At 41.5% G+C, this 23,840-nt stretch overlaps 3 protein-coding genes across 13 annotated transcripts in view; 1 reads left to right on the forward strand and 2 right to left on the reverse strand.

The window, feature by feature from the left end:
* LOC140918266 (acyl-coenzyme A synthetase ACSM4, mitochondrial-like) overlaps positions 1-4,412 on the reverse strand; it is a 21,222-nt gene extending 16,810 nt beyond the window's left edge. The window contains exon 1 of one of the 2 annotated variants that reach the window (XM_073362249.1): positions 4,204-4,412. The gene's annotated coding sequence lies outside the window, so the exon portion shown is untranslated. Of the gene's footprint in view, positions 1-4,109; positions 4,131-4,203 lie in introns of those variants that run through there. The other variant, XM_073362250.1, reaches the window with a different exon arrangement.
* Positions 3,305-23,840, forward strand: part of PDILT (protein disulfide isomerase like, testis expressed) — a 64,785-nt gene continuing 44,249 nt past the window's right edge. For 2 of the 5 annotated variants that reach the window (XM_073362263.1, XM_073362268.1), the window contains exon 1: positions 17,241-17,311. The gene's annotated coding sequence lies outside the window, so the exon portion shown is untranslated. Of the gene's footprint in view, positions 3,469-16,916; positions 16,992-17,240; positions 17,312-23,840 lie in introns of those variants that run through there. The other 3 variants (XM_073362265.1, XM_073362266.1, XM_073362264.1) reach the window with 3 other exon arrangements.
* Positions 4,386-23,840, reverse strand: part of LOC140918268 (acyl-coenzyme A synthetase ACSM4, mitochondrial-like) — a 27,276-nt gene continuing 7,821 nt past the window's right edge. For 2 of the 6 annotated variants that reach the window (XM_073362254.1, XM_073362258.1), the window contains 13 exons: positions 20,468-20,727; positions 19,944-20,154; positions 18,451-18,658; positions 15,359-15,502; positions 13,743-13,899; positions 12,669-12,748; positions 11,408-11,531; positions 10,461-10,541; positions 10,226-10,327; positions 8,664-8,791; positions 8,438-8,537; positions 6,085-6,204; positions 4,386-5,507 (listed from right to left, as the gene is read on the reverse strand). In XM_073362254.1, coding sequence (XP_073218355.1) covers positions 5,421-5,507; positions 6,085-6,204; positions 8,438-8,537; positions 8,664-8,791; positions 10,226-10,327; positions 10,461-10,541; positions 11,408-11,531; positions 12,669-12,748; positions 13,743-13,899; positions 15,359-15,502; positions 18,451-18,658; positions 19,944-20,154; positions 20,468-20,668 — 1,743 coding nt within the window. In that variant the 5' untranslated portion in view covers positions 20,669-20,727 and the 3' untranslated portion in view covers positions 4,386-5,420. Of the gene's footprint in view, positions 5,508-6,084; positions 6,205-8,437; positions 8,538-8,663; positions 8,792-10,225; positions 10,328-10,460; positions 10,542-11,407; positions 11,532-12,668; positions 12,749-13,742; positions 13,900-15,358; positions 15,503-18,446; positions 18,659-19,943; positions 20,155-20,467; positions 20,728-21,457; positions 21,553-22,449; positions 22,495-23,840 lie in introns of those variants that run through there. The other 4 variants (XM_073362259.1, XM_073362257.1, XM_073362260.1 and 1 more) reach the window with 4 other exon arrangements.

Here is a 23,840-nt window from a genome sequence, read left to right on the forward strand (position 1 = left end):
ACTTTCTCAAAAACTCATAGATTATCCTAGTACTATTTATCCTCAGACTATCTCCTACTATAGCAGTGGTATTGTCAAAGCACATCAGCAAGTTAGGTGAGTTTGGCCCCCTTCCTGCATGACTCCATGTCAGCTACTGTTCAGCAAAACAAGGTCTTCTCCAACCACATCCCTCAAGATACTTTCCAAGGGTTCCCTCCATTAATGCAGTTTAATTCACTGCTTTGTAGTTTCTAGTTTGTCCCTTGAGTCCTTCAGCACTTTATTTCCAACCTTGCAGTCTTTAGGAATCTCACCCTAATGAAACTGTTAGTGAGGGTTCACTGATTTCCTTCATCAAGTCTTTTAAAACTCACGGATGTGTGTTTCCTAGACCCTATGCTTTGTCTCCTTTTCACAGCATCTATTCTTTTTAGAACCAGTTTTGCTTCTTGCACACTATTTGTTGTAGCTCCCCCTGAAAAATCGATCTCGGGCTTGTTCAGACCTTTATTCCCAAAGGCAAAATAACTATTTAACAGCTGGACTCTTTCCTTGTTCCTCAACAGGAGCTGTTTCACCAGTATTTAACCTGGTGTATCAAGAGAAGTTACTCAATGAATCTCTAACCCACTGATCTTTCCAGTGATGGGTGACTGCATTGAAGGAAATTTTGTGGGCCTGACACTGGATTGACATTCATCCTGTGAGATTTAATGACCCCTGTGGAGGCAGTGAAGCCTAGTAAGAGGTATTTGTATCATTCACAATAAAAAAATGCTAGTTATTGGGAATTCTTCATGGAGGGGATCATTTTTTACTTTGTATTTGCACAAAACCTAGCACAGTGGGGCTCCAGTCCTGACTGTATTACAGTAACGCTGGGAGGCCCCAGACGAATACAATAATCATCATCATCATCAGGAAGTATTAGTGCAGGAAATACCCAGAAAAAAATATAGATACATTTTCTTTGTGTGATGGTTAATTGGCCTAGAGATATTTTTGCTGTGTTTATTCCTGACACTTTTTGCTTTATGAATAATGCTTAGCACTAGGTTCTAATTTTAGATCTCTTAGCACTAGGTTCTAAATTTTAGATCTCTTGGTACACTGAAAGTTGTATTTTTACCTTACTCTTCTCAAGTTGGAAACATTCCTGAGACTACAGACAGCTATAGTAGATTCTGCATTACGTCTAGATAAAGCTACCTTACTAGTAAGTTTTATGCTGTTCTTGTATCTTGATGGCATATAAAGTTAAATAAAAACCCAAAGCAAAATTTGTTACCATGTTACAAATATTTCACTGCTTAAGTTAAATCGTTCACTGATTACTATTTAAGAGTATTAAGTTAGACCTTATTTTTTGTTAAACTAACTTAAAATTAATAGAGTCAGTCGTATTGTTTACCGAGTCTAATTCCTGCTAATTAAAAGTATGACATGATCAATCTGGTTTATATACCTGACCCAGTGACCGGATAATGATGCTATTAGGGTCATAGAATCATAGAATATCAGGGTTGGAAGGGACCTCAGGAGGTCATCTAGTCTAATCCCCTGCTCAAAGCAGGACCAATCCCCAACTAAATCATCCCAGCCAGGGCTTTGTCAAGCCTGACCTTCAAAACCTCTAAGGAAGAAGATTCCACCACCTCCCTAGGTACCCCATTCCAGTGCTTCACCACCCTCCTAGTGAAAAAGTTTTTCCTAACATCCAACCTAAACCTCCCCCACTGCAACTTGAGACCATTACTCCTTGTTCTGTCATCTGCTACCACTGAGAACAGTCTAGATCCATCCTCTTTGGAGCCCTCCTTCAGGTAGTTGAAAGCAGCTATCAAATCCCCCCTCATTCTTCTTTTCTGCAGACTAAACAATCCCAGTTCCCTCAGCCTCTCCTCATAAGTCATGTGCTCCAGCCCCGTAATCATTTTTGTTGCCCTCTGCTGGACTCTTTCCAATTTTTCCACATCCTTCTTGAACTGTGGGGCCCAAAACTGGACACAGTATTCCGGATGAGGCCTCACCAATGTCGAATAGAGGGGAATGATCACGTCCCTCAATCTGCTGGCAATGCCCCTACTTATACAGCCCAAAATGCCGTTAGCCTTCTTGGCAACAAGGGCACACTGTTGACTCATATCCAGCTTCTCATCCACTGTAACCCCTAAGTCCTTTTCTGCAGAACTGCTACCTAGCCATTCGGTCCTTAGTCTGTAGCAGTGCATGGTATTCTTCCGTCCTAAGTGCAGGACTCTGCACTTATCCTTTTTGAACCTCATCAGATTTCTTTTGGCCCAATCCTCTAATTTGTCTAGGTCCCTCTCGATCCTATCTCTACCCTCCAGTGTATCTACCACTCCTCCCAGTTTGGTGTCATCTGCAAACTTGCTGAGGGTGCAATCCACACCATTCTCCAGATCATTAATGAAGATATTGAACAAAACCGGCCCCAGGACTGATCCTTGGGGCACTCCGCTTGATACTGGCTGCCAACTAGACATGGAGCCATTGATCACTACCCATTGAGCCCGACGATATAGCCAGCTTTCTATCCACCTTATAGTCCATTCACCAAGCCCATATTTCTTTAACTTGCTGGCAAGAATACTGTGGGAGACCGTATCAAAAGCTTTGCTAAAGTCAAGGAATAACACATCCACTGCTTTCCCCTCATCCACAGAGCCAGTTATCTCATCACAGAAGGGCAATTAGGTTAGTCAGTCCATGACTTGCCCTTGGTGAATCCATGCTGACTGTTCCTGATCACTTTCCTCTCCTCTAAGTGCTTCAGTGATTCCATGATTTTTCCAGGGACTAAGGTGAGGCTGACTGGCCTATAGTTCCCCGGATCCTCCTTCTTCCCTTTTTTAAAGATGGGCACTACATAGTTAAGGTGGTACCTAGCTTCTCATTATTATAAACTTGGATATTGACTTTCCCCAGTTGTTTGACCCTCCCCCCCGAATCCCACTTTTCAGACCCAATTGATTTGAAGAGCTGTCAATAGACAAACTGTAACTAACTGTGTTTAAAATGATATTGCTGAAGAGACCCTGAGGCCCTGATCCCGTATTCTTTACTTGGGCAATACTCCCACTGAGACCAGTGAGCAAGAACGATAGCACTGAGCTCTAAAAAGTGAGCAATTGTTTTGATTTGTTTCCTTTTTTCTATAATGAAATAGGACTAAATCATACCTCATTTGTGAGAACAGTTCCATTGACATCAATAGAACTACACTCAGAAAGGAGCAGGATTTGTTTCTTTGAGAAAGAGGATTGGGCCCTTTAGCAACCATTGATAAGGACAGTCTTGCTCAGAAATGATTGAACCACCAAATATCAATTCAGATTGCAGCAGGGCCTGCTTTGTAGGGAACAGGATAATGCAGAGAGATCAGAAATCACTACAGTCCACTTCAGCATTTGGATGTATACGTTATAAGATGAAGGATTTAAATTGAACCCAACATTTGCAATTGTAAGTATCCCTTATCCACAGATCTGGTTGAAATTTTTCAAACTAAGTTTTACTGATGAAAAGTGGACTCACTCCCTTCTCCCCAACCTCCCCCCGCCCCCATTTCTACCCATAATGGAATTATTGAAATTTTCTATTTAAGAAAAATTAATTTAATGAAGACCCAGTTTGCAGTAAAAAATTGACGGTTTTGAATAAATGAAAAATTTCTTCAACAGTTTCAATGATGATTTCAATCAAAAATATCATGGAAAATTTCACAGAAGATGAAAAATGGGTTCATTTTTACCCCTAAAAAACAGAACCAATTTCAAAATTTTGAATGTTTTCCTAGTTATTTTTCTGGTTTTTGACTGGTTCTCACTCCATATATTGATTTTTAAATTTTCTTCAACAGTGTGTTGTGATGGTGAAAACTACACACAAACTACTAAAGAAAACAGAAGATCCTAAGAAGCACTTGTCTTATTCTTTTAAAAATGTTAGGGGAAAACTTTTCCAAATTGGGATTTCCCAAGTAAGCAAAAATCTCAGACACTTTCTCCATAAGAGAAATTACAGCAGATTCTGACCCTTTCTCCAGTCAGTTACAGCAGAAAATGAATTCAAGAAATTAAATATGAGAAAAAGAAAAATCTCACCCAGTAGTGTTGGGTCCTTTGAAGTATTGTATAAATCAGTTCATTTTTTTCTAATGAAGTTGAGGACACAGGCAAACCAACACATTCTACTGACCTGTTCGCTGTGGTAAAGTGACAGGCTGGACACGGGAACACTCAAAAAGCTGCAAGAGGGAAACCTTCTCCACTGGTTCTTTCAGCTGTCTGGGTATGTGTCCCCCCCAGAAGCAGCACTGTACATATTAGCTTTTATTTGGATACACGTACCCTGGACACAAACCCTCTTAATCAACAGTATTTAGTCCGAGGCCATCTTTATTTTTACAGTTCTCGTTTACTGAAGAGATGCAAACAGTGCATAATGTATAACAGAGAAGGCAATTTGATATTTATCTCCTGTGCAGTAATAGTTATCTTGTAATCATTTACATTGGTAAAGTAGGTGTGATTTGTCCCCTAACCCAGAGCACTTTGTCTCTTCCCTTCTTTCCCCATTTTAAAGAGTTAATTATCTAATGAGCTCAACAAGAGAAATAAAAACAGCAGGGATAGAAAGCTTCCAAAATCTAATTCTTCCAGCTGATAATACACCCACAAGTAGTGCTAGTCATTGGAAAATGCTGATTCACCAAAACTGTTAGTTCTGACAAATTTCTTGTTTAGGAAAAAAAAATATTGGGGAAAAAAAGGTTTTGAAATGGTAAAAATGGGACATTTTTGAAATAAAAAATTCAATTTTTTTATTCTAAATGACTTCTAATTTTGAAATTTAAATTAATTATGGTAAAAAAAAAGTCAAAATTAAAATGAAACATTTCAAAAATGTTGAAACAAAATGTTTCCACTGACCTGGACAAAAAAAAAATTAGGATTGTCTGTGAAAATTTTTGATATTTTGAATTTTTGTCTTGATTTGGGATGGGGAAATTTTTTGAAATCTTGAAAATTTTCCTGGGATAAGAAAGTTGTTTCCCATCCCATCCTCCCCTATAGATTCCCAAATTCTCATATCTTCCCTTTGCATTCCAGCATCCTCCTTCTCTTTTGTTAGTCATATCCACTCTTTTCCTAAATGGCCTGATTCAAAGCCTTTTAAACCAATGAGAGCTCCTGGTCCTAATAAATTATCTCTATTTTAAAATTCTGTGGGAATGATTATGCACTCTATAAGCAAGTTTATCTTGTCTTCTTTTTGTAGTTAATAGTCCCATCCATGCTGCTAATGCTCTTTGTTCACAATATTAGACCACCGGACCAATAGAGAAAAGTGAAAACATGAGACATATGACGGTGGAAGTGAAAGAAACTTTGCTCTCGACTGTCCACATGACGCTACGCTCTTCCCCACTCTTTGTTCCTTAATACCTTCCTTTGGATTTTCCCAGCAACTGTTTTTGGCAGCTCTTGAACAAATTCCACCTGTGTGGGAAAAAATTTAGCACATTTAGGGCAGGTCCTTTCTGATTTGGGGACATAGCTCCTTGTGAGTCCCTGGGAAGAACAAAAAACCCCAAATATGTGCAAAATAAACTGCTGCCTAGTGGTTCGGACAGGGGACTGGGAGTCAGTACTCTTGGTACAGCTTTGAGCTTGACTGTGAACCCCTTACTCACCCTTGTGCGTGGGGCAGTGCAGAAGAGGTTTTTACTATGATCCTGAACAGGTTGGTGTTAAGTGGGCTAAAGCTGTGGGTAGGGAGCAGGCTGCGGGAGGGAGTTACCAGATCATGTTTTGGTAGTGAGTGATGGGTTCCATTTCTTCTCAATCCTTACAGCATTGCCCAGTTCAGGACGTGAGTGAGTGTGGGTGCGCACACCACTTCTATTGAGTGACTCCATCATAATGAACTGCATTCAGAGCATGATACAGACAATGCTTTTAATAGACTGTAAAGGAATTGGTGTACTTTGTCATAAACATGGCTTGATTTCCAAAACACTTAGGAAAGCCGTGCTTAGAATATGCCCCTTTTATTTAGCGGGGGGTAGTTACTTGCCTTTCTGGGATACTTGTAGGGAGCAGTAACCTTTTTCACATGCTCCTGCAGCTCCAGAGCTAATTTTTCTGGGTCATGTGATAGAAAATCAGGAGCCAGGACAACAAAAGCTTTCACCACCTGTGCAATAACAGTTACAATGAAAATAAATGGGTGGGTTTAGTCTTCAACAAGCAATCAAGGCTGAAAAATGCGAGCATGAAAAAGCCCAAATCCAAAAGACTTGGGTACGAAATTAGATACCTTATTCCATACTAAAGCACTTAAATAAGTGCCCTGATTTTCCAAGGTTCGGTGTTCCCAGTGGCTTTGATTGATTCAAATTTTGAGTGCCCAATTTTGAAAATCTCTGCCTAAGTTCTGAGTCTGAATAGCTATTGGTGGAATAATAATCTTACTTTTACATAGTGTCTTTCATTCCAAAGTGTCCAAAAATGCTTTACAAACTGCACCCCAGCGTGAAGTGCAGCCACTTCTGGAGTGGAGGATGACAGCTATGTAGCTGACTGGAGCACCAAAAAATAAGCGTGATTTAAGCAGATCTATGTGGCAGAGAAGTGCAGGGATAAATTCTCAACCGAAGGGCAAAGTGTGGCTCGCCTGCATAGCTACAATGGCAGCTTCTGGGCTCCATCAGTGACTATAATGGCCCCCAGTGCACCTGCTTTGCGTGGCTGGGCCTGTGGATCTGCATAGAAATGGACTTACTGGCCATGCTTCCACTAGAGCGGCCACTCATGCGTTCCTGGAACACCGGATCTTCCAGGACTTCTGAGAACGGTGTGGGTCCACCCCGCACTCCATGACCCTGTCCCTGCCAGTGGTGCCTGCGAGGTCACGGCAGCAGGGGTGGAGCAGCACACTCTGGTGTCCCCCATCCCATACTGGACAAAAGTTTTCTCTCAGTACTGGGTGGGGGACAAACCTCAGAAAAGCCTGCCTGTTTGGTTAATACTGAATGAATGGCTTTCCAAGCTCCCACCCCGCCCCCACGCTGCCCCTTCTAATGCTGCAGAGAATGCAGCTCTGGAACAGTACAGCTCTCCAGGGTCTGCCAGAATCCCTACTGGACAATAAAACCATGGTTTCACTTCCTTTGAGGCCTTTTGGGGCCCTTCTAATGTCAGATAATCTAGTTCCATTAAACTAAAAAAGCCTGGTGTAATTTAGCAATCATACTGAGACGTTAAAATCCCTGGGCCAGATCTTGATTTGATATAAAGTAGTATAGCTACACTGAAATCAATAGATTATGATTTCAGGAGTGCCATGCCAGTTTGCAACAGCTAAGGATCTGATCCTTACCTATAGTGTCTCTTTATTAGTCGATATGTTATATCTTGTTTGCAGTGTTGTTGTAGCCGTGTTGGTCCCTGGATATTAGAGACACAAGGTGGGGGAGGTAATATCTTTTATTGGACCAACTTCTGTTGGTGAGAGAGACAAGCTTTCAAGCCACACAGACCTGAAGAAGAGCTCTGTGTAGCTCGAAAGCTTGTCTCTTTCATCAACAGAAGCTCGTCCAATTAAAGATATTACCTCACCTACCTTGTCTCTCGAAATACTACATTGGAAGAGGTACCATTTCTACAATGCTTTTTCACATGCTCATTCACTTAAAAAAAGAAAACTAGATAACGTCTAGAGCTGGTCTAAAATTTTCATCTGAAACTTTAAGATGAAAAGTTTCATATTTTTAAACTGAAAAACATCAGTTTTTTAAAAATCCAGTGTTTCATCAAAATGGTGAATTTCAAATTTAGAATTTTATTTTTCCTTTTTCTCCCTCCCTTTTCCTGTTTGCCTCTGAATGCAACAGAATTAATCATGTCCAGGATGGTTCTTTATTTTACTTTTTCTTTCTTTTTTTTTCCACTCTAACTTTTCCAAAGTGGAGGAAGTTTTGAAAAGTAACAGCTGCAAAAAGATAAAAGAAACTGTAACTCTGACACTCTCCTAAAGCTGGGGAAATTTTGAAAAGTTACAGAGCAGGAAAAAGAAAAAAAAGAAAGCCATTGGATTTAATTAATTTTACTGTCCTCTGTGAGAAAAAAGGGAGAAAAGGATAAACACAGATGATTAAAAAAATCAATTTTTGTTGAAAAAATATTTCAGAATTTTTTTGACAAAACAAAAAATTGTTCCATGTCAAATTCTGTAATATGGAAACGAAGTTGAAATTTCAAATTTCTTCATAAAATTTTTTTTTCCATGTTTGATCTTTTGTAATAATGACACCTAAAACTATATTCCAAGCTTTTTTCCCAGCATCTGCAACTCATTCCAAGCAAGTGTAGAGCAGGAACTCTACATTTCACTGAAAGAGTATGTCTTTCTATATCAGCCCTTTTACCTCTCCTCTGATAGGGTCTGGGCTGCTGGCAACAGCTGATTCTGCGACTGCTGGGTGCTGTATCAAGGCACTTTCTACTTCAAATGGTCCGATACGATATCTAAGAGAGAGCGTTGGCATGAAACTATTGATCTTTTCATGAAAAAGGGTTTTTTTAATTGTATTTTGTGATACTACAGAGCAACATTGTAAGACAAACCTGCAAACCCAACAGTAATGGACCTACCCTGAAGAATTAATGATATCGTCAGACCTTCCAACAAACCAAAAGTATCCTTCTTCATCCATAATCCCTCTGTCCCCAGTGATATAAAAATTCCCATGCTCTGTGGAGGCAGTTTTCTCTGGGTTATCCTGACAACAATCAAACAACATTTCACACACCTTAACTGATCTTTAGTGCAGTGTAATCCATCCATCTTGCTATAGTGCACAGAAATAAAACTTGATCAGTACAGTATCATCATATATTTCCAAGACTAGTGTATTCTGCGTAATATTATGATTTGAATTTAAAAATATAGCCACACTGATTAGCACTGTGTGTTAGAGGGAGAAGGGAAAGATGTGTTCCGTCAGAAATTCCCCTCAGCAGAACTAATTATTCAAATATACAACCCTCCTTCTCAAGAGAGAAATTATTATTTACTAGTGCAATGACAGGGGAGGTTTTGAGCTTAGAGTTTCAGTAGCAAAACACAGTTCTCTACCACTTTATCTCAAGGAGTACGTCCATAAGCTACAGGAGTAGTTACCCTCCATGAGGACAATCCACTGAGGAAGACAACAGGATACACACTTTACAAGCCTGTTACACTAGCACTAACCTATGAAACATTCTCATTTGTGTCGTCATGTTAGGGAGTATATACCATCACCATTTAAAAGACAAAATGATCACCCATGCATTGAAATTTCAGTACTGTGGTTTGTATACTAATATTTAGCTAAGATCAATCACACTTCATCAGGTGTGATGATGTCTCCAACAGAGGGCAGGACAAAAAGACCACACATGCAGGATATAGCCGGAACACATGCTCTATATTCTTCAGCAGAACGTAGACTCAAAGGGCCAAAATCTTGGATGGCTTGCATAGGTGCAGGGGAATATGACATCTCTTAATGTCCCTGGGTAGCTGTAGGGGGGGCAGAGCAGCTTCTGCAGAGCTGCTACATCATTCTCCACCCCTGCAGGTGAATGGAAGGAGTGGGAATTGGTGGAGCACTGAGCATACAGACCAACAAAGCTGTGTTGGGATGTCAGGGGATGTATGCTGTGCCAGATAGAGATCTGGAATAATGTGCTGCCTGCCCCACCTCATAGCAAGGAGGAAACCGTGAAGCAGAATGGGACTCTTGGGGTATGTCTACACTGCAGTAAAACACCTGCAACTGGCTCATGTCAGCTACTCAGGCTGTGGGGCTCAGACTATGGGGCTATAACATTACAGTGTAGATATTTGGGGTCAGGTTGGAGCCTGGGCTCTAGGACCCTTCCCCCTTGCAGGGTCCCAGAGCCTAAGCATCTACACCACAATTAAACAGCCCTGTAGCCTGAGCTCAGGGAACCTGAATCAGCTGACAAGGGCCAGCTGTGGGTGTTTAACTGCAGCATAGACTTACCCTAAGAGACCTTGTGGACATGTTGGGTGACATCCTGGCCCCATTCAAGTCAAAGGAAATTTTGCCATTGATTTCAATAGAGCCAGGATTTTACCGATGGACTTCTCAATACGTCTGAGAAGTGGCATGAAACTTTCTGAATATAATAAGAAGTCTCCTTACTAAATACTGAGAGAAAAGACAAAATGGCCTTGTAGGTTTGATTCGGATGGCAATGTTTCCTTCTTCTCCTCGAGGCAAAATATCACCCTGGTCACCTACAACCTGCAGGAAGAAAAACATGATTGTTTTGACTGGTCCAATGTAATTTCTTTACAGTTCACAACTATAATATGAGGAGAAGAGGATGAGAACTATCTTTTAGATAGAGCTCAGCCAGGAAAATGTATCAACATACCTGAACATCATAAGGTGGAGATGCCTTTCCCATAGAGCCTGGTTTAATTTTCATTCCTTTCACGTTGGCACATATTGTTACCTGTATAATACATGGGTTTTTATTTGGTTCTTAGTGATTTTAATCTAGCTGACAATGTTCACATGTGATAACTTTTGAGGGCCAACTCCATGTCACCTCTTCTGAATATTTGTATGAAGAGAAAACAAAATTGTCAAGTGGCACACAACTTTTCTCTTCCCACAAACCCACTCCCAGCAAGAGAGATCAGTTGATGGTTCAGCGTCGCTGCCAAGAGGCACTGTCCACACATTTCAGTGCATGTTTCCCACCTCCACTATGCACCTCCCCTGCTGAGATTGCTTGTGTACCTGGCTGGCTGTGTGGGTGGCTCTGTGGACACACCTCAGCTTTCCAGAAAAGGGATGTAAAGGGACCCTGGTCTTGCAGCATTACTGTGTGTCCACTTTGAAGATAAAATTAAAGAAGGGCTGAATTTGGCCCTAAGTATTTTTGTTATGTTCAGACCCTAAATTTCTATATACACAGATCTTGCTATGAAGCTGGTTTTCTGTTTTCTGTTGCAATTCAAAGCATGGCACATGGGTTTTTGTAGCTAATTACTTCTAGTTTCTCTTTCTCAAAATGTTGCTCCAGTTCAGCCACAAGTTACTGGGCTTGCAGAAAAAATCATTAGGTGAAATTCTGTGGCCTGTGTTATGCAGGAGGTCAGATTTGATAATCATAATGGATCATTCAGGCTTTAAAATCTATACGTCTAGTTGTTATGTTGATTATATAAAACTCAATACCTAATTCACCTATAGCTTCCTTAACAACTTTGAACTAAGTAAATTCCTGCCCTTTCCCACGGTTTGACAGATGCATCATGTCCCTGTAAGATTACATTGTTAGAGGTTACCATGTGATAATTAGTGCAGACGTACTGTTTCCGTCTGGCCATAGCCTTCATAGATATCCAGACCTGTTTGGGTTTTCCATTGCTCCATCACTTCTGGATTGAGTGGCTCCCCTCCAGTCACACAGTGACGCAGACTCATGAACTTGTAACTCGAGAGGAACAGAAAACAATAAGAATCAATAACCCTTCAGTTTTCAAATGGTTTTAGCTGGCCAACCTCCCTCAACTTTAAACTGTTGACACATGCCTCAACCTCACGTGCCACTCAACCTCACGTGCCATTGTGGAAAACAAATAATCATCATGCTGTAGAAGGTTGTACTTTGACTCTTAGATCATCTTAGGTCCTGATCTAGTTTCCAGTGAAGTCAATGCAAAGCTTCCATTTGCTTCAGTGGTACCAGGATGGGAATCCCTTGCAAATGAAACGTTTATGGAGGTCAACAGAAAAGAAAGAGCAGCTGTTTCTTGGAAGAGCTAACTCAAGAAAACTCAGGAGATCTCAGCTAACTTATGCCAGTGAACAAGCATACTATGACAGTGGAGAAGAGCAGAGGGTTTGTATAGCTGTGCTCAGAAAAGTAACCCACTGGTACCAAGATCTCTCACACCATTGCTGTTGGCAGCGCAGAACTTTGATTCACTTCCAAGACAGGAGTCAACTGTGGCAGGATTAAAACATATATGCGAGACCTGCTCTTCTGGCTACAAGACCCCAGAAGGCCAGGATCAGATCTGAATAAACTGCATATGTTATCCAGTGTGTAACAACTGCTAGGAACACATATATACCACATCCATTTGAGCTGAATATTTCCAGAGAATAGCATATCATTGGATACAACTTCCGAATAAATATCAATTTGTGAGCGGCCAATTTAACTGCTCATTTTACTTTCAAATGTATGGGACAAATTCTGCCTTACACAGGTATAACTCTTATCCAGTCTTGCCTAAAAGTTGGCCATATCTTGCCTCAAGCTACCTTTGGGCCTTAAAACAATCTCATGTTTGAAGGTAGCTGCATTTGCCCAAACTGGCTTGGTTCATCCTTATTGTCTTTCCAAAGATTTGCTCCCATATTGCACAGGAACTGAATTTGTGGGGTTTTTGTTGGCTCTAGGATTCCAGCACAACATTTTCTCTTGTTAGAATGACCCCTTAACAAGGTGCCATTTAAAGCAGAAAATAAAATGAAAACAGTGTAGTGAACCAAACAACGAGACCTGTCCTATCACTAAGAATGCGTCTCTATTTACTATTACCAATAAGCAGATGTATGGTACCTGGTAACACCGTGCTGCACAAGCATGCAGTAGGCAGTTGGTGCTGTGCAGAAAGTGGTTATGGGATACCTTGAGAGAGTCTGGAAAAATTAAAAATTGGAAAGTTACCAGATTGAACAGAAAGGATGGATTGGGGCCTGATCCTGCAAATGTGTGCGTGGCTAATGGGGCTATGGGTGCCATAGAAAACACCATCTTGGTGAACCATTCAGGTTCCTGTACCGTACCTACCACTGTGGAACTGGAGTGCCTACAATTTTAAATGTAGTGGTCAAATTCACAATGGGGAACGCCATGGACTTCAACAAAGGGGAAGAATTTGGCCCTCAACTTCAGTAAGGAAAGCCAGTGATGTCTCAGGATCTGTATCATTCAGTCCTATTGCCATTAGCCGTTAAAAGTATTCACCCTCCGACAGTCATGAAGAGGTTAATGATCAGACTGAATATCTGGTGTTTCTAATGTCAGGGCTGCTAATTACTACCCAAGGCTACTATGTTCCAGATTGAAGAAAAAGCCCTGATCACTGGCAGCAGTGGGACTGGATGAGCCTTTCCCAGCCTTGTACTTAGGAAAACAGGCTGTCCTGTGTTCAGAAGATGTTGATGTGAAGGGGAGTGGGCTCTGTGGCTGGATCCTTGACACACAACAGGGAGAAGTGGGCCCGTCAGCCACTGTTTGAAAATCCAGGGTGAGAGAGGGTGCATATAGGACATTGCCTGCCCCTTTCCTCAGAAGGCACTAAAAATAAGGGAGCCTGGTGCTGCTGGGGGGAGAAGGGGGTGAGTGGTGTGTACTGGGGGGAGGGATAGCTCAGTGGTTTGAGCTTTGGCCTGCTAAATCCAGGGTTGTGAGTTCAATCCTTGAAGGGGCCATTTAGGGATATGGGGCAAAAATTGGGGATTGGTCCTGCTTTGAGCAGGGGGTTGGATTAGATGACCTCCTGAGGACCCTTCCAATCCTGATATTCTATGATTCTATGAGGGTCAGTGTGTATTTGATTCTGAATTGTCGGGGTCTGCTTCACTTATGCAAAATAGAAATAAAACCTGCAGTGTGAATTGTTATTCTTACATTTGCGACGGTTGTTGGTTCAAACTGTGGCATGTTGTGTATAAAGACACACGATCCGCTACTCCAGGGAGAAAAAAAGCTGCTCCAGGCTGACTTGACCCATCCTGTGTCTGACGTATTCCAGAATATATCTGAGGGAGTCAGATTCAGCCAGTACCTGATAATTCAGAGGGAAAGAATTTATCTACTGTCAGAGGCTGTCGCATGCAGCATGAGAGAGTGGAATGCAGGTTACTAGATAATAAGGAAAAGGGGCTGGAGGCCTCATTTAGAAGATGTGGTTTCAGCAAGCCACATTCACTGAACGGCACAAAGTTCATAAGAAATTAAATTTAATCATAAAGATCCTTCCCCTCTCCTCTCTTGGGCCCCTCCTCTTTTCTTTCTCTCTCTCTTTTCATGTTTCAAATTTACTATTTTCTTCTAGAATGTGTTATTTACAGCAGTGGGCTCGAGCCACAAAGCCTTCATCCAGCTCCAGAGCTGAATGCAGCATTTGGAGATTCTCCCCCCCCCACACCCAGATCAGAGAGAGCAGCTAAACCACAGGCTCTTTCTCTAGGAACCTGAAGGAAATGACTTTTATTGACTCTCTCAGTCATATGGTTATCAATAAAGTTGAAACTCAAAATACAACGGGAAGCCTCAGAATGATAGATAACCAGACAAGGCTGCTTCAAAGCTCACTGAAGTCCACAGGAGTGTTTCTATTACAATCACCTTTAGATCAGGACCAGGGAGTACAAGAAGTTTTCATTCAAGCTTCACAAGTTCAGGTTACACTCCAAACACGGCTGATCCCAAGTGCATTTGAGATTCAACCCCAGTGTTTTGCACAGTGACTCTAGTATTCCCCATACTTGACGCTCAGCACCAATGTTCTTTTGGGTAACAGATATAGCCTGATTTCCAGAGGTGCTCTCAATGACATCATTAGGACCTGAGCATGCCGCACTTTTGAAGACCTCTGCACATGACTATGTTTTCTTCTTGTATTGTCTGACATGTGTGTCACCTCTTACTTCAATTAAAAGAATATTCCAATATTGCACAGTAGCTGGAAATAAAGGTAATGCAGATATAAACAGAAGAAAGAAAGAAATTGGCCACTCTCTCTTCTTCACTCAAGAGGTGGTCATTTGGGGTAACATTTTGCACCATGATTTGTTAGATTTTTTTAAATTTTCTTGAAATTTCACCCTCCCCATGAAGCAAAAATCAAGAGGCAAGATCCTTATCTGGTGTAAATCAGCACATTGCCATTGGTTTCAACCAAGCTATGACAATTTATACCAGTTGAGGATCTGGCCCAGGAAACTTTAGTTTTCAGGAAATGCCCATGTGCTATTAAAAATTGAGCTTTATCCTGTTTTTCTGCAAGTGGAATAGTCCACTTACCCTGTCCCTTGGGTGACAAATCATTATTGCTGATGATTTGAATTGCAATTTCTTGCTGTAAAAAGCTTTTCATCGTGGTTTTAAGGGGGAGGGGAAAGCAGGTTTCTTTGCTATTGAAATATCTAATTTTATAAGGCTTTTACTGTCACTGCCTCCTTTACCTTCAACAAGGGATCTTGTCACTAGGTCAGACTCTTAGGATCAATTAGGGGTTATACCTGCCACTGACTGTAAATCCTAAGCCGTAACTACTGTGGGAATGTTCAACCATTTTTGGAGGTCCTGTGCTTCCACTGGTAAAATAGATGAGCATTGGGTCTCGACTCTTGGTCTTGATGCAGTTATGGTCAGCCGGTGCCACCCTGTGGAACACATAATTCCTAACAGTGACTCTATGCACTCTTTTCAAAAGAGCCCACAATATTTGCTACAGTTCACAAAAAGAAAAGGAGTACTTGTGGCACCTTAGAGACTAACCAATTTATTTGAGCATGAGCTTTCGTGAGCTACAGCTCACTTCATCGGATGCATACCATGGAAACTGCAGAAGACATTATATACACAGAGACCATGAAACAATACCTCCTCCCACCCCACTCTCCTGCTGGTAATAGCTTATCTACACTGATCATCAAGTTGGGCCATTTCCAGCACAAATCCAGGTTTTCTCACCCTCCGCCCCCCACCCCCCACACACACAAACTCACTCTCCTGCTGGTAATAACCCATCCAAAGTGACCACTCTCTTTAAAATGTGTATGATAATCAAGGTGGCCCATTTCCAGCACAAATCCAGGTTTTCTCACCCCCCACCCCCCTCCAAAAACCACACACACAAACTCACTCTCCTGCTGGTAATAGCTTATCCAAAGTGACCACTCTCCTCACAATGTGTATGAAAATCAAGGTGGGCCATTTCCAGCACAAATACAGGTTTTCTCACCCCCTCCCCTTTTTTTCAAAAAAACACACACACAAAAACTTGCTCTCCTGCTGGTAATAGCTTACCCAAAGCGACCACTCTCCCTGCAATGTGCATGATAATCAAGGTGGGCCATTTCCAGCACAAATACAGGTTCTCTCACCCCCCCACCCCCATACACACACAAATTCACTCTCCTGCTGGTAATAGCTCATCCAAAGTGACCACTCTCCCTACAATGTGCATGATAATCAAGGTGGTTATCATTGATTATCGTGCACATTGTAGGGAGAGTGGTCACTTTGGATGAGCTATTACCAGCAGGAAAGTGAGTTTGTGTGTGTGGTTTTTGGAGGGGGGTGGGGGGTGAGAAAACCTGGATTTGTGCTGGAAATGGGCCACCTTGATTATCATACACATTTTAAAGAGAGTGGTCACTTTGGATGGGCTATTACCAGCAGGAGAGTGAGTTGGCGGGGGGGGGGGGGAAAGGGTGAGAAAACCTGGATTTGTGCTGGAAATGGCCCAACTTGATGATCACTGTAGATAAGCTATTACCAGCAGGAGAGTGGGGTGGGAAGAGATATTGTTTCATGGTCTCTGTGTATATAATGTCTTCTGCAGTTTCCACAGTATGCATCCGATGAAGTGAGCTGTAGCTCACGAAAGCTCATGCTCAAATAAATTGGTTAGTCTCTAAGGTGCCACAAGTACTCCTTTTCTTTTTGCGAATACAGACTAACACGGCTGTTACTCTGAAACCTGCTACAGTTCAGACATTAACAGAGCAATGCTGGGCTCGGTTACTAGTCTTACAAAATAAACAGCTGCACTAGTTATGACTCTGTAGAATACAGCAATACAGACTAACTCCAGGGATTCTGCTATTGACAGACTGTGCCTCCATGTGGGAGCTCATGCAATCTAAGGTATGAGAACCAACAGCATATTCTAGAGGTTTTTTCTATAATTATTTACTCAGAGATGTCCAGAGGCTCAAAGCTGAACAGCATTCACAAGCAAAACCAGTCACAGCCCCGCAGAACTCACAGTCTAAGGCTCTGGTTCAAAATCCAGTGAAGTCAAGGGGATCTTTCTGCTGACTTCAGTGGGCTTTGGATTGGGCTCTAAAAACAGGCACAGATAAGATAAATTGCAAAGGGAGGCTTTGGGGTTGTAAATTGCTCTTTTGTGGGCATTGTAGAAACAGCAGCAAGCTGTGAGAAGGCCTGATCTGACAAGAAGGTGGGTAAGTTACTGCACACAAATGAGGCAACCAGGACAAAGTTGTGGAATGGGAGAGGGAAATGAATGGCGCTTTGTGGCTGGTGTTGTTGACAGAATGGAGTCTGGGGGAACGTGCAAAGACAGAAGGTCTAAGGCACAGGCCAGGAGAGAGCTCTTCAGGGCCCTGAAGGCAAGGAAGAGAAATTAAAGTTAATGCAGTAACTAGAGTGAGCGAGTGGAAGGATGGCAAAGCTTTTCATTCAAATCTTCCAAGGGGAGCATCAGGGGAAAAAAACCTAACTCAAGACTGAGCTTGATAAGCTTATGGAGGGGATGGTCTGATGAGACTGCCTACAATGGCTCGTAGCTGATCTGTGACTGCTGGAAGCAATATCCCCAATGGCTTGTGTTGGGATGCCAGATGCAGTAGGGCTCTGAGTTACTACAGAGAATTCTTTCCCAGGTGTTGGCTCAGGGTTTAACTGATTGCCATATTTGGGGTTGGGAGGGAATTTTCCCCCGAGGTCAGATTGGCAGAGACCCTGGAGGTTTTTCGTCTTCCTCTGCAGCATGGGGCATGGGTGACTTGCAGGTTTAAACTAGTGTAGATGGTGGAGTCTCTGTAACTTGAAGTCTTTAAATCATGATTTGAGGGCTTCAGCCAGGTGTTAGGGGGTCTATTACAGGAGGCGGTGGGTGAGCTTCTGTGGCCTGCAATGTGCAGGAGGTCAGACTAGATCAGGGGGTCTCGAACTTCATTGCACCACAACCCCCTTCTGACAACAAAGTTACTACATGACATGGAGTGGGGAGGCAGCCCAAGCCCTGCCGCCCCAGGGCGGGGTGGTGGGGGAAGAGGAGGCTGCAGCCCAAGCAGTGAGGGTGGAACTCGGGCTTCAGCTTCTGCCCCGAGTCCCAGCAAGTCTAATGCTGGCCTTGGTGACCCCATTAAAATGGGGTCGGGACCCACTTTGGGGTCCAGACCCACAGTTCGAGAACCGCTGGACTAGATGATCATGATAGTCCCTTCTGACCTTAAAGTCTATGAGTCTATGCTAGAAATGGATTCTAAAGTGAAGGATTCCTCATCAGTTTATCTAACTGATACACCTGGCTTTTGTTTAATCTCATAGTGACATTGCTAAAACAGCTGATACCTACTTTAGTAGCTCTTGGAAGTTTAGCCACCCATCCCTGCTGCCTTCAGAAACAATTAGCTTGGTTTTCAGAAACTGGCAATCAGGCATGACAGAATCCACTGCAGGTGCCAGTGTGTCATTGGTAATGATGCACTTGGCCTTCGAAGCCTGGAGTCGATAGAAAATGTCTTTGGCCGTTAATTGGGATGTCCCTGGAATAAAGACAATTCCTAGAAAAGAGCAACAATGTTATTTTTCTAAATTGAGGATGAATTTTTAAAATGTTTTTAGTTAGATGACAGTAGGCACACCAGCCACAGAGAAATGGAGTCACTTATAAAGAGCCCACACCTTAGAGAACACACATGAAGATCATATCAATGATATGATGGCAAAGTCCATGTTAAGAATGAACAAGCAATTATTTCAGATCATGAGTAAAGATGGGCCCAAGTTACCAACTGTTAGTCAAGATCTTGAATACGCCAAAGTTGAAGATGTTTAGAGCTGGGGTTTGATTCAGCCCATTTAAGAACATAAGAATGGCCATACTGGGTCAGACCAAAAGCCCATCTAGCCCAGTATCCTGTCATCCGCCAATGCCAGGTGCCCCAGAGGGAATGAATAGGTAATCATCAAATGACCCATTCCCTGTTGCGCATTCCCAGCTTCTGGCAAAGATTTAAACATACAACAGTCCTGTTCATACACCCCAGAATGATACCAGCCTTTGTTGCAACTGCATCACATTGTTGATTCATTTGTGATCCACCAATATGCCAGATCTTTTTCAGCAGTACTAGTACCTGGCCAGTGATTCCCCATTTTGTATACATTCGGTTTTTCCTACCTTTGCACTTGTCTTTGCTGAATTTCATCTTGTTGATTCAAACCCATTCTCAATTTATCAAGGTCCTTTTGAATTCTAATCTTGTCATCCAAAGTGCTTGCAGCCTCTCTCAGCTAGGTGTCATCCACAAATTTGATAAGCATACTGTCCACTCCATTATCCAAATCATTAATGAAACTATTGACGAGTACTGGACCCAGGACAGACCAGTACTATTCAATACATTCATTAATGAATCGGATGATAGAGTGGACAGAATGCTTATAAAATTTGCAGATGACACAAAATTTGCAAAATTATAACAGCAACTTCTTAGCCCAAATTGTTTAACTGTTTGGTTATATCAAATTAATATATTCTGCCTTCAATTATAATATAATTGGCCAAATCTGGCCTGTAATTGAAGCCACTGGGGTGGCATGGTTGTAACAGAGGGCTCCATATTTGTACAGAGCATATCACAGTGGGGGCTTGGTCTATGACTGGGGTTCTGAGACACTACTGCAGTACAAAGGAACAATACTACTACAGCTACTAATTAGGCACATTGGCCTAGCAATTCATTAACTTACATACTCTTTTCAAATTAATTTGGTGATTTTCAGATTCTTTATTTTATTTTCTTTCTCCACCACATTCAGTAATATCCAAATATTTTTACTAACCTGTTCGGATACAAGCCACATTCAGTATCCACCACTCTGGTATCCGAGGTAGAATCACTATTACTCGGTCTTCTCTTTGCAATCCACATGGGTCAGAGAGCACATTGGCTGCTTTTCTAGACAAAAATCCCAGCTCCTCAAAGCTCCACTTCACCTCATCTCCCTTATCATTTATCCACCAGAAAGCTGCAATTGCAGGTCTCTTCCCAGCCTAGCAGAAAACTCAAGAAGTTAAAATAAGCAAGGAGATATGAAATGGTTTAAGAGAAAGAACAAGAACAAGGACCACACTTCACTAGTGGGCTGATCCCTTATTGTTACAGACAGAGAGATTAAGGTGTCTCTAACATTAAAAGGCAAATTATCTTTTGCAGCTGATGCCTTAAAGATACAAAGATTTCTGAGACAGAAAAGAAAATAAAGGATCAGTTCTTCAGCAGGTGTAAATCAGCATATCTCTTCTATAGTTGATTTACACCACCTGAAGATCTGGCCCAATACCTGTGATGTAAAATAATTGCTACCTTTTCCAGCTGAGACCATTTGTCTAGGACATCACTTGCAAAGTTGAAGTGTTCTGGCAGTTCCTGTTCACACCGGTTTATAGATTCATAGTGTGAAACAATGTGAGCCACAAGACGCCCGTTATCTTTGTGGAATAATCTAGAAGGTGATGGGGGAGTCCACAAGGACTGGAGAATTCGTAATTTAAATAAAGTCTTCATGATACTGACTTATCCAACTGTATGAAAAAGTCATTGAATATTCGTGGTGGATCATTCATCTGCAATGGCAAAAACAAATAACAAAAACCAACAGTCACATCCTGAAAGCTGTCTAATAAGCACAGTTGGATAAGTTAATGCAAACAGAATACAAACTATCGACAATCTGTGCCCCCAATGGACTTTGTTATTTTAAACTGAAATTTTCTACCTTAATTATTATTGTGAACTTGTAAATAATTACAGTAGCTGTCAGGGTTCCTTCCCCACTCTGAACTCTAGGGTACACGTGTAGGGACCCGCATGAAAGACCCCCTAAGCTTATTTCTACCAGGTTAAAAATTCCCCAAGGCACAAAGTCTTTGCCCTTGGATTAGGTAAAACACTGCCACCACTAAGTGTTTTAAACAAAGAACAGGGAAAGGACCACTTGGAATTCCTATTTCCCAAAAATATCCCCCCAAGCCCTTACATCCCCTTTCCTGGGGAGGCTTGAGAATAAACAAGATGAGCACAAATCCCTTGGATTTTTAAGACCCAAAAAGCCCAATCAGATTCTTAAAAATCAGAACTTTATTAGAACAAAAAAAGATAAGAGACCAAATCCATAAGATCAGAATGGAAGATAATCTTACAGGCAGTCAGATTCAAAACATAGAGAATCCCTCTAGGCAAAACCTTCAGTTACAAAAAGACACAAAAACAGGAATACACATTTCCTCCAGCACAGCGAATTTACATGCCAAAAAACAAAGAAAACCTAATGTATTTTCTAGCTAGATTACTTACTAACTTTACAGGAGTTGGAGAGCTTTCATTCTTGATCTGTTCCCGGCAAAGGTATCACACAGACGGACAAAAGCCTTTCCCCCCCTCCTCCAGATTTGAAAGTATCTTGTCCCCTCACTGGTCATTTTGGGTCAGGTGCCAGTGAGGTTACCGTAGCTTCTTAACCCTTTACAGGTGAAAGGATTTTGCCTCTGGCCAGGAGGGATTTTATAGCACTGTATACAGAAAGGTAGTTACCCTTCCCTTTATATTTATGACAGTAGCATTTTCATTAGCATATTTATCTTCAGCATTATCAAGTGGTGAGTACACCAAACACTTCACTTTCTAGTCCATTTCTTCTGGCCGGATTCAGTTTCATACCAGTGTAATTCCATTGACTTCAGTGGACTTACTCCTGATTTACACTAGTGAAAGAGACAAAAGAGACCTAATCTTGTTAATTTTGGATGAGATTTAGCTTCTTATGGAAAAGTGCTAACAAAACTGTACAGTGTTGTCAGTTGGAATGTGTGTTGAGCTCATAGCACTTGGACAGAGACATTGTGGAAGCCACAAGTCCTTACCATAGCTGTACATTCTAATTACAGGAGAGTGGGTTTGTGTGTGTGGTGGTGGGGGAGGTGGGGGTTGAGAAAACCTGGATTTGTGCTGGAAATGGCCCACCTTGATTATCATACACATTGTAAGGAGAGTGATCACTTTAGATAAGCTATTAGCAGCAGGAGAGTGGGGTGGGAGGAGGTATTTTTTCATGCTTTGTGTGTATATAAAAAGATCTTCTACACTTTCCACAGTATGCATCCGATGAAGTGAGCTGTAGCTCACGAAAGCTTATGCTCAAATAAATTGGTTAGTCTCTAAGGTGCCACATGTACTCCTTTTCTCATCACACTAAAAGTAGCCTATATGACTTTGCTGTTCCCTCAACATACCACTAGATGGCAATTCGCCACACTGAACACCATGCACTTACAAAAATGCTGACAAACCTTTTTGTATTTGTATATTGTTCTTTCTTTCCAGTTCTATTTTCTTAGAGGGTGGGAAGTTAATACATCTTTCCATTTTAGAGATGACTGCACGATACATTTAAAAAGGCTTTATAATGCTCTTTTAAAGTTTATCCAGTATTCCTTTGAACAACTTCTACAGATAGCTTTATTTTTCCCACGATTAAGAGACACAATGAATCCACGCTGTATCCATCTCTGCTGAAGTAACAGAAGGAGGCTGAAGATGGGATTCTAAAGACATATACACTCCTTTCAGTTCAGATCGAGTGGATAACTTTGCAGAGATACAAGTTGTAAGGTGTCTTTTATATTTAAACAAAACAATTTTTTAAAAAGAAAAGGAGTACTTGTGACACCTTAGAGACTAACCAATTTATTTGAGCATGAGCTTTCGTGAGCTACATCCGATGAAGTGAGCTGTAGCTCACGAAAGCTTATGCTCAAATAAATTGGTTAGTCTCTAAGGTGCCACAAGTACTCCCGTTCTTTTTGTGAATACAGACTAACACGGCTGTTACTCTGAAACCCGTCAATTTTTTAAAAGACACTCTAGATCACCCTCTCTGTCTTCTGATCTGAGCTGAATAATGCATAAGAACATACAGTACAGAGAGCAGGATGATGTTGTGGTTATTAAAACCCAGCTTCAGATGTCAAGAAACCCAGGTTCTAGTCACGGCTTTGCCTCAGACTTCTTTTGTGACTGTAGGCAAATCACTTAGGGACTGACCCAACTCCACTGAAGTCAGTGGGAACCTTTCCATTGATTTTAATGGAGTTGGACTTGGTAAAATGAGCAATAATACTTATCTACCTCACAAAACTACCGTGAGGCTAAATAAACTGATGTTTGTAAGTGTGTTGCAAGCCTTAGATGGACGGTGATAACTCAGAGCAAAGTGTTTACCAAAGCTATCAATAAGAGTAATAATAATAAAATACATTAAAAAAAGGAGTACCTGTCTCTAAGGTGCCACAGGTACTCCTTTTCTTTTTGCGGATACAGACTAACACGGCTGCTACTCTGAAAATACATTAAATCACTTTAAAACTTCTTTATTTGCATTTTGTTTCAAAGGAATTTTTAAAATATCAAAATATACAGATGCGGCCCAAATGTCCGTATGTTGCATTTGACTCATATCCCAATAAGGGTATCACATTTTAATGTGAATGGCCATTTAAAAAGAACGCTTACCAAGAAGTATATTTATATAACATTCACTTTTTATTTTACCTCACCCAACTGACACCGCTACAACAACATTGCATATAATATTAATTGACAGCTAACATTCCAGTTCTGCAGCATTTAGTATTTCCACAGTTCTCTAAAGACATAAAGCACTATTTCCTATAACCAAGGC

This window comes from Lepidochelys kempii, chromosome 10, assembly GCF_965140265.1.
Source record: "Lepidochelys kempii isolate rLepKem1 chromosome 10, rLepKem1.hap2, whole genome shotgun sequence".
NCBI classification, from domain to species: domain Eukaryota; kingdom Metazoa; phylum Chordata; order Testudines; family Cheloniidae; genus Lepidochelys; species Lepidochelys kempii.